The 16,847-nt window shown below is 39.3% G+C and overlaps 1 protein-coding gene across 7 annotated transcripts in view; it reads left to right on the top strand.

Annotated features, from left to right (window-relative positions):
- Nucleotides 1-222: 222 nt before the first annotated feature.
- Nucleotides 223-16,847, top strand: part of CD96 (CD96 molecule) — a 94,266-nt gene continuing 77,641 nt past the window's right edge. For 2 of the 7 annotated variants that reach the window (XM_038582761.1, XM_038582764.1), the window contains exons 1-5: nt 245-511; nt 973-1,185; nt 1,828-1,997; nt 2,307-2,834; nt 4,748-5,101. In XM_038582761.1, coding sequence (XP_038438689.1) covers nt 2,774-2,834; nt 4,748-5,101 — 415 coding nt within the window. In that variant the 5' untranslated portion in view covers nt 245-511; nt 973-1,185; nt 1,828-1,997; nt 2,307-2,773. Of the gene's footprint in view, nt 512-972; nt 1,186-1,827; nt 1,998-2,306; nt 2,835-4,747; nt 5,102-16,847 lie in introns of all 7 variants that reach the window. The other 5 variants (XM_038582762.1, XM_038582763.1, XM_038582758.1 and 2 more) reach the window with 3 other exon arrangements.

Here is a 16,847-nt window from a genome sequence, read left to right on the forward strand (position 1 = left end):
ACTTCCTATTTCTGAAAATGTCCTTTTCTCATTGAGGATAAGTGTTTAGATGGAACATTTAAAAAGTTTGCTCAAAAAACACAATTATGACTTGCCTCCAGCAGAAATAATGCGTGCCCCAGCTTCTCTTTGTAAATAATTGAATTTGCCTCTGAAGTTCAAGAAGTTCAAGATTTCTTTTTGTGTGTGAAACTGACTGCTTCTGTTTTCTCTTTATATGCAGCAGACTCTAATCGGAGGCAGAAGAAATGCTGTGCAATTGGGATTTGGTGAGCAGGGAGGATAATAGAGATTTTCAAGACTTCCATAGAGGAGTTATTTTTAAGTACAGAGAATGCCTATCCCCATGCTGAAAGGGCCTTTAGAAAATGTTACTGGAATTGAAAAGCCACGGGGGCAATTTCCATCACCTGGGAGCACAGTGCTGGTCCGCAGGGCGTTGCTGCCACCTGCTGCATGCAGACAGGCATGGAGAGGCTATTGCGCGGGTCTTGCAGCTGTAGGACACCAGGTGTGCTTGATTAATATTCCGTGGGCATCTGAAATTTTTCTTCTCTGAAAGCCTGGGTGAATCCCAAAGGAAAACTAGTCAAATCTGACGACTCAGGGCCCCAGAGGTTTCTAGCTATGAAACCCATGAACTAAGCTCTAAGTAACACCCAGAGAGGGATTTGCCCAGCAGCCTCTGAATAGGTACCCTGGGCAGCCCAACCCCCATGAAAGGCAAGAATTCCAAGTGTCTATAGTTCTGGAAAATAAGTGATGTGTTCCCTTTTTCTGAATTTGAGGGAGTTTTTTTTTCCTGAAAAGCTGTTTTAGTTTAAAGCAGCAGGACACAGGAGACCACTAACTGCTTCAAGGGGAGGTATTGTTTAGGTTTTTATGGATTTCACATAGACAAATTCCTCTTTACCGGGACAGGGGGAATGAGTGCCCGAAATCCTTCCCCATGCTTGTCATGTGTCCCAACAGGATGGAAACACCAACCTGCAGATTGGGATCTCCTAGGCTGTGTTTGCCACTATACTCCATCACTGTTATTTGCTAGAATTTCCAGGAGTAAAGGCGAAGAGACAAAGGCACTTAGAACAGCAGTGTCTCCTGACTGGCAGTCAAAGTCTTCACATGCTGCAGCCTCTCATCCCTGTCAATACCACCTGACCCAACACCTCCAGTGATCTGAAAGTAAGTATGCAGGTGGAGATGGGAGTAGGAATAAAGCAGAATCTCAGGAGCCCTGGGCTAGGAAATAAGTAACTCCGTCTTTTGATCTTTGCCAGAAACATTAGCTTTGTGGTGAGGAATATGTGTGATGGTTGTCATGGCAAGTGTTTGCAGTGGCAGTACAGGGATGAGGTAGCCTGGTGTAGAGGGCAGAGGGTAGTCTGGACATCCAGGGCAGCAACTCCTGTTTCACTACGTGCAAATCTCTGTTCCCCCAGCTAAATTCTGGTCTTCTAAATGGCAGAGATGATGCCTTATGTCTTGGCATCATCGATATTCCTTCTATGTCCTCGTATAGGGACAGATTAGTATACACATGACAGGTCAGTATATTATGATGTTGTGATATACGATGACAATATACAAGATGACAACCTGGCCTGAATGGTCTCCCTGTGACCTCAAAAGAGCATCCACCTCAGGAACACAGCTCAACCTTCTTGTTTGTCTTTTAGGTTTGCTGGCTGCTGCCTTTATTGTAGTAGTGAAATTAGGGTCACATTTCACCAATTGTTGATATGCTTGCATGTAAATTTACGCGTCTTTATTCTTTGCTCATCAACCCCATGCTGTAATCCTCAATCTAACGCTTGTTCTCTTAAGTTTGGAAGGTGAAGACAGCCCATTTTATCTCGAGCTGGACCAGTATTGGCATCGTATCTGCCAGGGAAGTCAACCTATACCAGGAGTCACTTCTCTAAGCCCCTGAGAGTCTCAGTCCTCTGTAAATGGAATTAATGGGGCAGATATCACAGGCCCGGTAGCTGGCTGAGGTAGGAGGCTCTCTACCTTTGGATCCAGATTGTTTCAGCCTTACTCTATCTGGTTTTTGGCTGAGGCAGCAACAACAATGAGAAAAATCCCTCCAGCCAGCAGGGTGGAAGATTTCCCTGCCTGACCTCCAGCCTAGGCCAGACGAGGAGAAGAGGAACCGCCCCTCTTCACCTCCCCAATGCCAGGAAATGTGGGTTTTCCTGCCATATGGGTGACAATAAAATTCGGTTTGATAGCTGATGTTACACCCTGTTACTTTTCAGATCTTATTAAAATTACACGTGTTAATCCTTTGTTCTTTCACCCAGGAGCAATTCTGGAAAGAAAACATATTTTAAAAGTGAACAGAAAAACTGTTACGAAAGACACGGAGTTCACATTTGTTAAATGACTTTGTGTTCTTGAAATGTATAAAAAGCACATTATGAATCGCTCTGCATGATTTCCTTTGTTTGGATTTTCGAAGCAGCAAGACTGACACAGAGATCCTGAAGCAGAGAATCTTTGGATCCCGAGAAGTCTTTTAACAAAGGTGATACACACAATTTCAGAGAACAATTTCAACATTGTTCTGTCGAAGGTTATACTTAGCTCTGAACCACATTACTTTCCTGTCTACGTTTCATTTCCTGGGGTCTTGCTGAGTGGTAAGCAGACCCAGGCGTGCAGAAGGTTTGGGGGTTTTTCTGCATAAATAGAGTAGCTGGAGTTTGCTTCAAGCTATCAGTTGACTTCTGTGATTATGGAGATGCTGGTGTGAGGCCTCCAGGAGACGATGGAGAAAAAATGGACCTACTGTGCCGTCTGCTCCATTATCCAAATACATTTCGTCAAGGGTAAGGCTTCTAGTTGTCCTTTCTTGTCAAATCAGCTGCTGTAGGGGAGAATATGGCCTCAGTTCATTTAAAATGTGTGTGACTACTGCTGACATTGATCACGAAGGCAGATCGTTGCTAAGGTTTTCAGTTACGAATTTAAGTGGCAGCTATTGGAGAGATGTTAGAGTCTAGAAATGATTACTAACGAACACTAAAAACGAGAAGGGAATGAGTGGTTTGCGCCACCGCTCTGAGACATTTTCACCCATTTCTTTCCTAAGGGGATCTCTGGAGTAACTGGGAAATTGCACTTCTTGGAAACGAAATGCTCTCCAAATGGTAGTCAGAACAACTCCGAAATACTAAAAAAATCACAAAGCCATTGGTGCTACGGGATCCTTGCTCAACTTTTCTCTCTCTCGAGGATCCTTTTTCTTTTGTATGTAACAAGCATTCCTCCTCCAAATACTAATGTCTTTGGGAGTTGAACATATGTTGAATTTTAATGAGGCGTGTGTAGGTATGGACCTGGAAGACAAAGTAGGGTCCTTACAACAGTGGGAGCCAGTGCCTTCAGGGCCTATTTAAAAATAGCAGGAGGAAAGATTTGTTCTGCATTCTGTAGCATGGGGGAATTAGAGTGAGCCTGAGTGTCTCAAGAATTAACTATGCTTTACAGATATAGCTACAAAGATTTTCAGGAGAATTTCTAAATCAAAGGAGACTTTGGAATACAATGCTGTGGATAGAATCAGAGGCATATTATCAGTCAAAGGAGAGCTTACAGGGAGTGACATTTAACTGTACTATAACCTCTGCCTACCCAAACTTTTGAATCCATAAAAGTGTAATAATTCCCATTTGTCAAGTACCTTTGAGAGCCTTGTTTCTTCTCCATTACTTGTCATCTTCTTATCTTTTTCCTTTGTGGCACTTGTCATATTAATATACCCTTCCTGGAACGGTGTTCCATTAATGCTAAGATTGATGCCTCCACTATTGAAGGCATGTCAAAGGCTCAATGCTTAACATATTTTAAGGGCCTTGTACCATGTGGTCAGAGAGCTGATGGGAGAGAATCTTCTTCATTTATGTCTAGTATTTCAAAGTGTTGATACTAGATGATGCCGACCGCAGTTTATCTTCAGTGGAAACTCTACCTGAGGTATTTTCTCCCTTCCTTTCCTCAGGAGCTCTAGCTTCATGGACATGAAGGTCTTTTTGATCTTCATATTGAATGTCAAATTTCTGATTCTTCTCAACTGAATGGAGAGTCAGTTTACATGTTATGAAGGTTATAGAAAAGGCACAAGCTCGAGGCAACCAAATCCATGTTCTTCTACTTTTACTTATGTGTGACTTTAAACAAATCACCTAATCACCCTGTGCCTCAGTTTCCTCTTTGGTAGAGTGTTAACAACATCATTCTGTAGTATGTGAGCAGGATTCAATAAAATAGCCTACATATATTTTTTAAAACAACTATACACATATCAGGGTTTTTTTCAGTTTCAGAAGATGTTATTGTGTTATAGGCAGCTGTTGATTCATAAAACCAAAAAAAAAAAAAGAAAAGAAAACTCAGTTTTATTCATTGTAAAAGTAGTTGTCATAAGTTTGCTGGTGGGCTTCAATTTCTGAATTGGCTTAATTTTATTCACAGGTAGTAAGAGAACTTAAATTATCCTTTGGGCAGAGCAACAGACAAAGAGATGAATATTCTTCTAGTGTCCTTCAGCAAATGCTTCCTCATTTATACTGTGTCTCTGCTTCTCTATTGGGATCACACACAGGCTCCCTCCTACACATAAGACAACCAGGGAGAAAATTCTTCAGTAGCTCCCTTGCCTCACCAAAGTGACCAAGGTTTTTAAAGAAGAGTCATTCCACATGAATCACGTAAACTAATGGCTCACAACCTTCCTTTTCAGGAGTATGGGGAAAAGCACCCAATGCAGAAGACACCTATGCTTTCCCTGGCTCTGATGTCAACCTGACCTGCCAAACAGAGAAGAAGGGCTTCTTGGTGCAGATGCAATGGTCCAAGGTCACTGATAAATTGGACCTGATTGCCCTTTATCATCCCAAATATGGCTTGCACTGTGCTAATGGCGGTCCCTGTGAGTCACTGGTGACTTACGTAGAAACTCCCAGAAATGTGTCAATCTGGACTCTACACTTAAGGAACATGTCCTCCTCACTCACTGGAAAATATGAGTGTACCTTTACTCTGTATCCAGAGGGTGCTCGGACTAAAATCTACAACCTACTCATTCAGACAAATGGTAAGCATAACTGGTGGATGGAAAGGGGCAAATGCTTTCATTCAGCTCTCACTGATTCGATGGACATGTATTCTGAAGCCAATCATGTACACAGAGGTTGGGCAGAAGTGGTATTGTCTGGGAAGGAAGACAGGAATTAATCAAATAATTCCACAAATACATGTAAAACTGTAGCAGCGATAAGTGATAAGGACTACAATGGTCTTGTGAAAGAGCCTGTCATGGAGGCCAGGGAAATTGACCCTGAGCAAGCAACACCTGAGCAGAGGTCTGAAGAAGGAGTAGACATTAACACCATTTAGGAGGTGGGAGGTTTGTGAGTGATCCAGGGAGAGGGAACAGCTTGTGAGAGGGGCTTTGCAGTGTTTGAGGAAATGGAAAAATGCCAGTGGGGCTGTGATGCAGAGGTTAAGGGATGAGGTGGGAGATATTACAAGGACCAGATCATGTCAGATCTTGTCAGCCATATTTGAAGTTTTGATTTTTATATAAGAGCCAGAGGAAGACATTGAAGTATTCACAACAGAAGGATGGCATGACATTTATAATCTGGTTGTACTTGTGTCAGAAAAAGATCATGCTGGCTTCAGTAGGAGAATGGAGCAAAAATGGGCAAGAAGGAAAAGGTTGGAGCAAGCTAGGAGACAGTCGCAGTAGTCTGGAGGAGACAGAGTGGTAGTTTGGGTAGACATAGAATAAAACAACAAATTTAATGTTTCAGGCATAACTAGATGTGACTCGCTAATAGAACGGATATAGAACCATGGTAGTAGGAGTGAAGGAGAGAGAAAAATTTAAGGTGACATCGAGGTGGGGGATTGCCATTCACTGAAGGCAGAGGGAGCAGAGCAGGTTTGTGGGGGAATGTCTGCAAGTGGATTTGGATATATGACATGTTTAGTATAGGGCAGGTAAAGGTACCAAGGAGGCTGCTGGGCATGTAGCATTCATACATTCCTGCTTTCGGAGGAACTGCATTTGGGGGCAGGAATCCTAGGCTTAAGTTCTAGCTCCTTTCTGGCCAGAAATAAATTTCACCTGGGGCCTTTCGTGTACATTCTCTGAGCCCATCTGGAAAATGATGATAATAATGCCTACCCTAAATTAGTTGGTCCTACAGTAAATGATTTCGATTTATACTAATGGAAAAGAATGAAAATGAAAGCCAACAAATGGAAAATGCACTGGAAATGAAATGTTTTTAACTCAGGAGCAAAGTGGCCTGTTACTATCAGAGAAAAACAACAAAAATTAACTCATGAAGGCTGTGCTAAAAGAGACACAGAACTGCCCAGGACAGGCAACAGGGATGGATTTACTACCTCCTCTCCATTTCTTACCAAGAGACAAGACCATGGTGTTGGAACAATCTACCTGTAGACCAGAAGCTTCTCTACCAATAGTTTACAGTGCCCTATTCCCATTGATGTTTTCCAGGAAAAAAGAGATACTTACGTTCAAATTGGGGATGACGTGGGGTGGGGTTGAATGAAGAGAAATAAGGAGACCTGTGTAGAACAGTGCTTAGCTACACATACTTTGGAGTATGATAGCCTGGACTTGAGTGTTGGCTCTGTTGTTTATTATATATTTATATTCAAGTCAAGTTATTTTAAGTCTCTAAGGTTTTGTTTTCTTCCATAACAAATATGGGTAATTATTGTTCCTCCTATGCAGATACCATTATTTTGATGATTAAATGGGATAATTTGTGTAAAGCACTTACCATAGCTCCTGCCAGAGAGTAAGAGTTTAGAAAAGGGTAGTTTTCATTAAGAAGAGTAATAATGATAATGAGTGAACTCTATTTATCAGTTCTTATTTAAGATGGATCCTCCTCCCTCTCTTTTTATATTTGCATAATTTGGAACCCAGTGGAACATTGAACATACATTAGCACAAGTACACATTGACCTTGGCTTTAGATAAAGATTTTGTACTTTTTGCCTACATCTGTAAACTGTGCAATTACATCTCTGAGGATCTAAAGCCAACCCCATCGAGAATTGGCAACATGGATTGTTGTACCTTAGAGGAAATAAGGGATATGATCTAGCTCGACATGAGGATGGAGCTGGAGAAGAGGTAGTATGTTATCCGGGAAGGAGAGTGATGTTGCCTTTAAGGAAAGCATATTTCTTAAAATAAAGGGCAACTCAAGGAAGCCAAGTTTGTAGCTACTAAAAACTGCAAATCTCTGGAGGGGCAGAAGCCATGCCCACACGCTCTGCAGTTGGAAATTTCCCAGTCTTCTGATTGTAACTTTGCTGTTGGTCAGCTGGACCAGATGAAAAAAAAAATGGCTTCAGTGTTAGAGAAATAGTTCTGATAATTTGTACTGAGTCCAAAGGGAGCAACATACAAAAGAGCAAAACATAAAGGGACAAAGCATCCTTCATTACAGAGTGACCAACAGTGTAAGCCTGGTAGAGAGTGAAGCAGTAGACACTTAACTCAGATGAGGCAGGTGCCATTCAGAAGCCCTGTCAAGTCCCCCCCCCCACCCCGCCCCATGACACATCCTTTTTCTCCTTTATTCCTTTGATCTTCACTCCCTGCTTCTCTGACTCCTGCCATTTCCCTCGTACATCCCTGTGAGATCTTCAGGTTGGCAAGCTAGTTGGATAAGCAAAGCACATGTGAAGTGTAAACACTCATGAAGCACATGGACACAAGCAAATTGAAGTGGTGGAGAAAAATCTAAATATGAAAACCTGAAGGACCGCAGGCAGTCGGGACCTCTTGTTTCACTTCTGTTGTCTTCTGAGCCATTCTCCTCCCTGTGTTCACAAAACAGTGTATGTCTAAATTGTGTCCCCATGTTCCCCGAGGGCCTGAGAATGGATTCTGTTCTCTTTTCCCAATATTTTGTTCCTGTGTGAGCTGGTGCTCTGAGGCTGCGGACGAGGGTAGAAATGATGATAAACAGTTGGACATTTGCTGCTTTTTCATTTTCACCTGACAGGGTTTCCTCCTACGTTAGCTTTCAAGCTATCCCAAAAAACCCAGTTTTCTGAGTAAAGCCCTGAGTTGTTATAATCCTGGTTTCCTTGATTTGAATGCAACTGGACTCACAGTACCTGAGATTGTATGATTTTGGTGCATTTTGAAATTTGAAGTTACTAGGCTCTGTTACAAAAGTGCAATGTGACTTTAATTTCCCAGATCAGGATAAAAGCCTTAGAGGGCTGGGATCCCTGGGTGGCGCAGCGGTTTAGCGCCTGCCTTTGGCCCAGGGCGCGATCCTGGAGACCCGGGATCAAATCCCACGTCGGGCTCCCGGTGCATGGAGCCTGCTTCTCCCTCTGCCTTTGTCTCTGCCTCTCTCTCACTCTCTCTCTCTCTCTCTCTCTCTGTGACTATCATAAATTTAAAAAAAAATTTTTTTTTAAAAAGCCTTAAAGGACTATTAATGTTGTTATTGAAAGCAGTGGGAGGGGGGGAGAAATGATGGTATATAAGGGGGAGGAGGAGGGTTGAGAGAAGTAGTACAGACTATGATAAAAGAACTATTATATTTTGTTATGAGTAATAGAATAAAATATTTTAATACTATAATCTTGATAACTTGGCTATCCTGTCTAGAGACATAATTTGTTCTTTGACTTCTTTCCAGTTTTCTTGGGATATAATTGACAAATGACATTGTATTTGTTTTAGGTGTACACAGATGATTTGATACTTGCATGTATCATGAAATGATCACCACAATAAGTTTAATTAATATTCATCACCTCATAGAGTTAATTTTTTCTTGTGATGAGAACTTTTATTTATCTCTTAGCAACTTTCAAACATATGATACAATATTGTTAGCTTTAGTCAACATGCTGTATATTTTATCTCCAGAATTTATTTATCTTAGAAGTTTGTACCTTTTGACCTTCCTCATGTATGTCATCCCCATTCCCCCTTCTGGCAACTGCCAGTCTGTTCTCTGTATGTACGGGTTCATTGTGGTTTGTTTTTTAAGATTACACATATAAATGAAATCATACAGTATTTGTCTTTCTTTGCTCGAGGTCCATCCATGTTGTCACAAATGGCAGGATTTCCTTCTTTATGAATGAATAATATTTCCTCGAATATTAGAATATTTTCTTTATCCATTCATCTATCAGTAGACACTTGGAGTATGTGTCCAACAACTTGGGTTGTTTCGATGTCTTAGCTATTGTAAATAGTGCAGCGATAGACATGGGGATGCTAGATACCTTTTCAAGATAGTGATTTTATTTCCCTTAGATATATACCTAGAAGTGGAAATGCTGGATCATATGGTAGTTCTATTTTTATTTTTAAAAAATATTTATTTATTTGAGAGAGAGGGAAAATCTTCAAAAAGACTCCCTGCTGAGTGTGGAGCCAGAGGCTAGGCTTGATCCCACCACCTGTGAGATCATGACCTGAGCCAAAACCAAGAGCGAGAAGCTTGACCCACTGACCACCCAGGCACCCTGATAGTTCTATTTTTAATTTTCTGAGGATCCTCCATACTGTTTTCCAGAATGGCTGCACCAATTTACACTTCCACCGACAATTCACAAGTCCTCCATTTTCTTCATATCTGTTCCTATATTTGTTATCTTTTTGAGAATAGATATTTTAACAGGTGTGAGGTGATATCTTACTGTGGTTTTGATTTGCATTTCCCTGATGATTAGTGATGTCAGGCACCCTTTCCTTGCCTACTTGATACTTGGATATCTTATTTGGAAAAATGTCTCTTCAATTTCTCTGGCCATTTTTAAATTGGATTGTATATTTTCTTGTCATTGTTGTTGAGTTGTATGAGTTGTTTATATATTTTGGATGCTAACCCCTTATCAAATATGTGATTTATAAATGTTTTCTTCCATCCCATAGGTTGTCTTTTCATTTTATTGATGTTTTCCTTTTCCAGAAAGAAACTTTTTAGTTTGATGCAGTCCCATTGTTTATTTTTGCCTTTGCTCTTGGTGTCAAATCCAAAAAATCGTTGCCAAGACCAAAAAATCATTGCCTCTATGTTTTCTTCTACAAGTGGTATGGTTTGGGGTTTTATGTTCACGTTTTTTATCTGTTTTTATTTGGCTTTATGTATGGTATAAGACAGGAGCCCAGTTTCTTTCTTTTGCATGCAGTTCTCCAGTTTTCCCAACATCATTTACTAAAGAGATTGTCTTTTCCCCCATTTCGTATTCTTGGCTCCTTTCATAATTGCATTATTATAAATTAACTGATCCTACATGGGGGTTTATTTCTGGGCTCTCTGTTTCATTGATCTGTGTGTCTCTCTTATAGCATAATTTGTTTTTGAACTTGAATGCTATCTCTTCTTAAATTCTTGTATTCAATCTTTATCCTACATATATTTTTGAGTGCTACATATATTTTTGATACAATACAGACATGACTCTGTCATCAGGAATCATGAAGTCCAATGGGAAGAGACACAAAATAATCAAATAAGCAGAAGAGAAAGGTCAAATTGTGACAGTGAGATGTGCTCTTGCAGTAGGAAGATCAAGAAGGGTTTCCTGGGGAAGTGATGCTTGAACAGGAGTTAACCAGGTAAATGTGGGGAACACAGCTTTACAGAAAACAGGATGTGTTAAAGGCTCTGTGGTAGTAAGGAGATATTGTAACAGTCAGGCCTTTTTTTTTTTTTTTAAGATTCTATTTATTTATTCATGAGAGACATACAGAGAGAGGCAGAGGCATAGGCAGAGGAAGAAGTAGGTTCCCTGATGTGGTACTCGATCCCAGGACCCTGGAATCATGATCTGAGGCAAGGACAGATGCTCAACCACTGAGCCACCCAGGTGCCCTCTGTGGAGGGTTTTAAAATGTATTATGGCTTAAGCAGGATTAAAAGGAAAGCAGTCGAAGATGAGGCTAGAGAGATTGAATGGTTTAGTGAAGTTTTATCTTTATCCTAGGAGCTGTGGAAACTAACTGGAAGGTGGTTGTTGATTCTTTATCAAAATTTTGCGTTTCAAAAAGATTTTTGTGGCAACAGCGTAGAGAACAGATTGAGTTAAGGTAGAGAGGATAAGGTAGAGCAGTTAAGACAGGACAGAAATCTAAGTGAGAGATGCTAGTAACATTGAGTAGAGTGGCAGTGAGGTACATGGGGAGGAATATTCAAACTAGAAATATATTTAGGATATTCACCCTACAGGATTTGATGTTGGATTGCACATGTGAAATGAAGAATAAAAAGCAGTATCAAGGATGATGCTTTGGTTTCAGATGTGTGGAACAGAAAAAAAAATGGGAGAATTACTCAGTAATTCAGTGTTAGGAAAAACTAGAGGACAATCCAAACATGCAGGGATTGTTTTGAGTTTGAATTTGATTTTGTACCTGTGGAGTTAGACCTGAAGTTGACACATTCAAGAGATGTCAAGGAAATAGGTAGATATACAACTCCTGCTCTAGAAGAAAGCTTTAAGCTGAAGATACAAATTGGTGAGGTATATGAGTGTATGCTAACTGAGGTTTTGGGAGTGAAAGAAATGTAGGCAGAGAAAATCAAGTGAGAAAAGCAATGTGGCCGTCAACTGAGATCGATGGAGAAAGATAAATCTTCAAAGGAAATAGAAGAGTAACTAAAGAGGCAGCAGTAAAATCAGGAGAGGAGTTGGCTCACAAAAGAAAACTAGAATGGCAATATTTTGTGACAGGAGGTAGCTATCAATTCTGATGTTTCTGAAAGGACAACATGGTTATTGGATTGTATTTAGGAACAAGGTTGTTATTGATCATCTTCACAGAAGCTGTTTTTGTAGAGCAGAAGGCAAATGGAAGTCAGACTCAAGGGAGCAGAGGAGTGAGTATAAGGCAAGGAAAAGGAGACAACAAATGTTGATGCAACTGCTAACAAGCCTGTCAGGAGTGAGTGGAAGGCTAGGAGTGCTCGTGTGAGCGCTTGCATTGGCATTATGCTGGGAGCAGGATGGTTTTAATTAATGCAAGATGCTGGACTAAGCTTTAACATCAAGTCAGAGTTGAAAGAGTATAGTGAAATACACCATACTGTACACTTAGTACAATAAATAAACTAAGGTTTCGGAGAATATAGGGACAATGAGATCTATAACATTAGTACTATGGCTAATGGACAAAAGGACATTCTTAAAAAATTCTGTAACAGAAGGGAAGGAAGTTGGGGCAAAAGCACAGGATGACGGCAGTGCCCTTCTCTATTTTCTCGAAAATGGGAAACATGGGGCCCCTGGGTGGCACCGTTGGTTGAGCATCCGACTCTTGGTTTCGGCTCACCTTGTGATCTCAGGGCCCTGAGATCAAGCCTCATATTGGGCTCTATGCTCCTTGTGGGGTCAGCTTAGGATTCCCTCTCCCTCTCTCTCTCTGCCCCTCCTGCTCGTTCTCTCCTTCTCTCTCTCTCTCTCTCTAAAATAAATAAATCTTTTTAAAAAATAAATAAAATAGGAAACAAAGTTATCTTCAGGTAGAGAGAGGGAGAAGGCTTCATTAAGGAGGTTGGAAAATTTTGAAATAGTTTCTATGAATAGAGGGAAAATGAGTTCCCTAGGTAAATGCATTTGGATTTTCTGTCATGTTGAATATTCATTTGAGTATGATAAGAAATTGTAGTGAAGACAATTTGGCGGAAGTGCTTGGCTGCTTAGATCTGGGCATTAAAAAGTAGCTAGTTGGAGTTCACTATTGGACTCCCTGTATACTACTGGGAGGAAAACCAGAGCCAAGGGACTTGGGATAATAACAAGAATGTTACTGAAATGGTGGACTATAGAACTCTAGATAGATGATGAGAGAAGCAAAGAAAAGAAAGCGGATGGGTTGGGAGAAAGTAGAGATCAACTCATTTAAAGTCTCAATGAGGACAGAGAACAGGAGAGACAACATTAGTTGCACAAAACAACCAGCAGGAGTGATTTTGTAGGTGAAGCAATTATGTGTGGCTCAAAAGGTCCAAATTTGATGGTGAAAGTGGAAAGCAGAAATGGAGTGGAGACAGTGGGGAATAACAGTGGCAGACCTGAGAGGCCAGATAGTGAATAGGTCAACTGAGAGGTTACTGAAACCACTCAGGATTAGATCTAAAGACAAATAATGGATGAGGCCTGGGACATCAGAGTAGGAACTGGAAAACTTGAAGGACCAGATAGTAAATATTTTAGGCTTTGTCCATACAGCCTGTACAGCCTCTGTCAAAACTGTTCAACTCTGCTGTAGCATGAAAGCACTTATAGACAATATGTAAGTGAATGGGCCTGTGTTCCAGGAGAACTTTATTTACAAAAATACCCACTGGATTCAGCCCACAGGCCATAGTTTGGCAATCCCTGAATCGGAGGATAATAGTGAATTTGGGGGAGAGAAGGATTAGTTTTTTTCAAAGTGTGCTGCTTAGAGCTGGCAATACTCAAGGTGACTTCAGATGATTCATGGAAAAATATTAAAAGCTCTAATTGGGGAAAATTTCAAACATACAACATTATATAGAATAGTACAATGAGCTCCCATGTACTGAACATGCAACTTTAATCATTATTAACTTACAATCTTGTTTCATTTAAACTCTTAGCAACATGCCACCTCCCAGATTAAAGACAATCCAAGATATCTTATTTATTTTAGAATGATTCTTTAAAAGATAAAGATATATATATATAATAGCCACGATACCAATACCAGAACTAAAAAAAAACTAGTAAATTCTTAATACCATTAAATATCCAATTGAGCTCATAGTTGTTATTTTTACATTTTGGTTCTTTAAATTGGATTCACATAAACTCAAAGTGTTGTGATCATTGCAAAACTCCCCCCCCCCCCCGCTTTTTTAAAAGATTTTATTCATTTATGAGACAGAGAGAGAGCCTGTGCGCAAGGTGGGGGAGGAGCAGAGGGAGAAGCAGCAGACACCCTGATGAGCAGGGAGTCTTGATCCCAGGACCTCCAAGATCATGACCTGAGCCAAAGGCAGCCATTTAATCAACTGAGTCACCCAGACACTTCAAAACTTTCTTTTAATCTAAAGGTTATTTTATATTTCTTATTTTTCTTTCAAGTAAATGTGACTCTTTATCCTGTAAAATTATCACAGCCTGGATTTTGCTCTTATATCTCATGTTCCTCTTTCACTAATTCGTTGCATATGGAGATTTGATCACATTAACTTTGTTTTTACTTTTTGTTTTTTGGCACAAGTACTTCAGAGATGATGTTGCATAGTTACGTCAGAGGCACATAATGTCTGGTTGTGTGATGTTAACCACCATTGATGAGTATTGCCTGGATCCATTAATTCATTATGGGTTGACAAATAGTGATGTTCAAATTCTGTCATTCTTGTATTTATTACCTGAAGTCTGCTTATAGAGAAATTTCCTCTCATGAGCCAATTATTTATTGATGTGCAGTTTGTATAAGAAAAGCAGAACAGATACTTGATTCTTTCCCTTTATTTGTAAGTTTTAAAAATGAGCTGGTTCACTAGCACTCTTATAAGCTGACCAAAAAGTATTTTGTATTATGAATTCATATGAATTTGAACATATTGATGAATTTCAGTTAGTTATGGTGATTATCCTTATTATGCTGAAAAGTGCCTAAATTTCTACTTTTGTGTTTCTCTAATGCTTTTTTTCCTATATTTTCTCTGTTTTTCTTTTCTGTAGTTTAGAAATTATCTATTGACCTATAATCCAATTCAGAAATTTTATTTTTGTGTGATGTCCAGTTAAGTTTTCAACCCAATCAAATTAATTCTTAATTTCTGATCTTATGTTTTTAAGTTACTATTTTGGGTAGATTTTTAATTCTTTGATCAGATTATCCATCTTTTCATTTACTCCATCTTTTTCTCTATTCTTGAATACATTAAAAAAGTTATTTTAATATTCTTGTTGGATAACTTCAATGTCATGATCATTCTTATGTCTGTTTCTATGTTTATTTTCTCTCTCTTTCTCCCTCTTTTTGCAACTTCCTCCAGCATATCTCTTCTTTTCATTATAACTCTTGAAGATATATATATTCTATATTTATAAAATAAACCCAACAGAACAGTGCTAAAATTAATGGTTTAAAAATTTTCTGTTCTTAAAGACATTAAGAGGGAAAAAAAGAAATATATAGTATTTTATATTTACCCATGTATTTACCATTTCCTCTGTTCTTCATTCCACCTCATGGCATGAAGTAACTATTTGGTATCATTTACTTTCAGCCTAAAGAACTTACTTTAGAATTTTATATAAGACAAATCTACTTGAGGAATCCTGTTTTTTTTTTTTTCATTTTTATTTTTGAAGGATACTTTCACTGAATGTAGCATTCTTAGTGGGCTGTTTTTTCTTTCAGCATTTTGAATATATCTTCTGATCTCCATTGTTCCTTGTGAGAAGTGAGCCATTGTATTATTGGTCTCTGCATGTGATTTGTTTTGTTTTTCTTACTGATTTCAATTGCTACTTCCATAATTTTCTCTTTGTTTTTGGCTTCCAGCAGTTTGATATTCATATGCCTAGGTGGGTTTTTCTTTGTGTTTAACTTTTTTGAGTTTTAAGATTCCTGGAGGTGTCTTTTAACTTTGCAGAAAGTTTTTAAAAATCAAATAAGAAGCCATTATTTCTTCAAACATTTGTTCTGTCCCACTCTCTTTCATCTTTCCTGCTATGACTCCCATTGCATACTTGTTAGAACCTTTGATTCTGTCCTAGATAATTTACATATATATATTTAGATTTATTTGGGGGGGGGTGGAGAGAAGGCACAGGGCAGGGGGTGCAAAGGGAGAGAGAGTCCTAAGCAGACTCCACACTGAGTGCAGTGTCCAATGTGGGGCTCAATCTCATGACCCTGAGATCATGACCTGTGTCTGATGCTTAACCAACTGTACCACCTAAGTGCCCTTAGATCATTTATATTGATCAATATTCAAATACACTGATTCTTTCTTCTGCCATCATCCCAAATTGGCTATTGAGAATCCCTAGTTAATTTTTCATCATTTTTGTTATTGACTTTTCAACTCTAGAACAATTATTTGGTTCATTTGATAGTTTTTTATTTCTCCACTAGGATTCCCTATTTATTGAGTCATTTTCATCATATTTTGTCTTAATCCTGTGAACATACTTCCAGGAGCTGCTATAATGTCTGTTAAATCCAATGTAGGGCCTACTCAGAATCAATTTTAACTAACTGCTTTTTTTTCTGAGTATGGATTACTCTTTCCTCTTCATGTATCATCTTTTTTTGTTAAAATCTAGACATGAATAATAATAATAATGTGACAGCTCTAGATCCAGTGGGGTTTTTTTTAGGTTTTCTTAATTTTTTAAAATTTTGGTAACTATTCATACCTAAATTATAAAACCTATTTCCTCTTCAGTGTGTGGCTATTGATTTTTCTACTCAACTTTTTATAAGAATTATTATGTCTTTAGTTTGGTTTCCAAGGAATTGACCCTGCATTGGCAAAGCTCCTTTATTGGTCCACCAATGAATTTGACAAAAGTTGTACTCAAATTCCTCAGGCCTATTAGGCCTCCACCCTCTATATTTAGATGTATGTGTGTGTTGGATTAGGGGGAGGAGGTGGTTAGAGGGTTCATGCAGAGTTGCAGACAGTTACATGGTCTCCTTTGGGTTTGGCTTTTCAGAAAGCTCTCTGAGGTCTCCCCACTCCCCTGTGTAGTTATTTTCTCAGTCAGCCTAGGATGGGCAGATAATTCATCTGAGCTATTTCATGACTCAAATTTCCAGA

The sequence above is a fragment of the Canis lupus genome, chromosome 33 (genome assembly GCF_011100685.1).
Source record: "Canis lupus familiaris isolate Mischka breed German Shepherd chromosome 33, alternate assembly UU_Cfam_GSD_1.0, whole genome shotgun sequence".
NCBI lineage: Eukaryota > Metazoa > Chordata > Mammalia > Carnivora > Canidae > Canis > Canis lupus.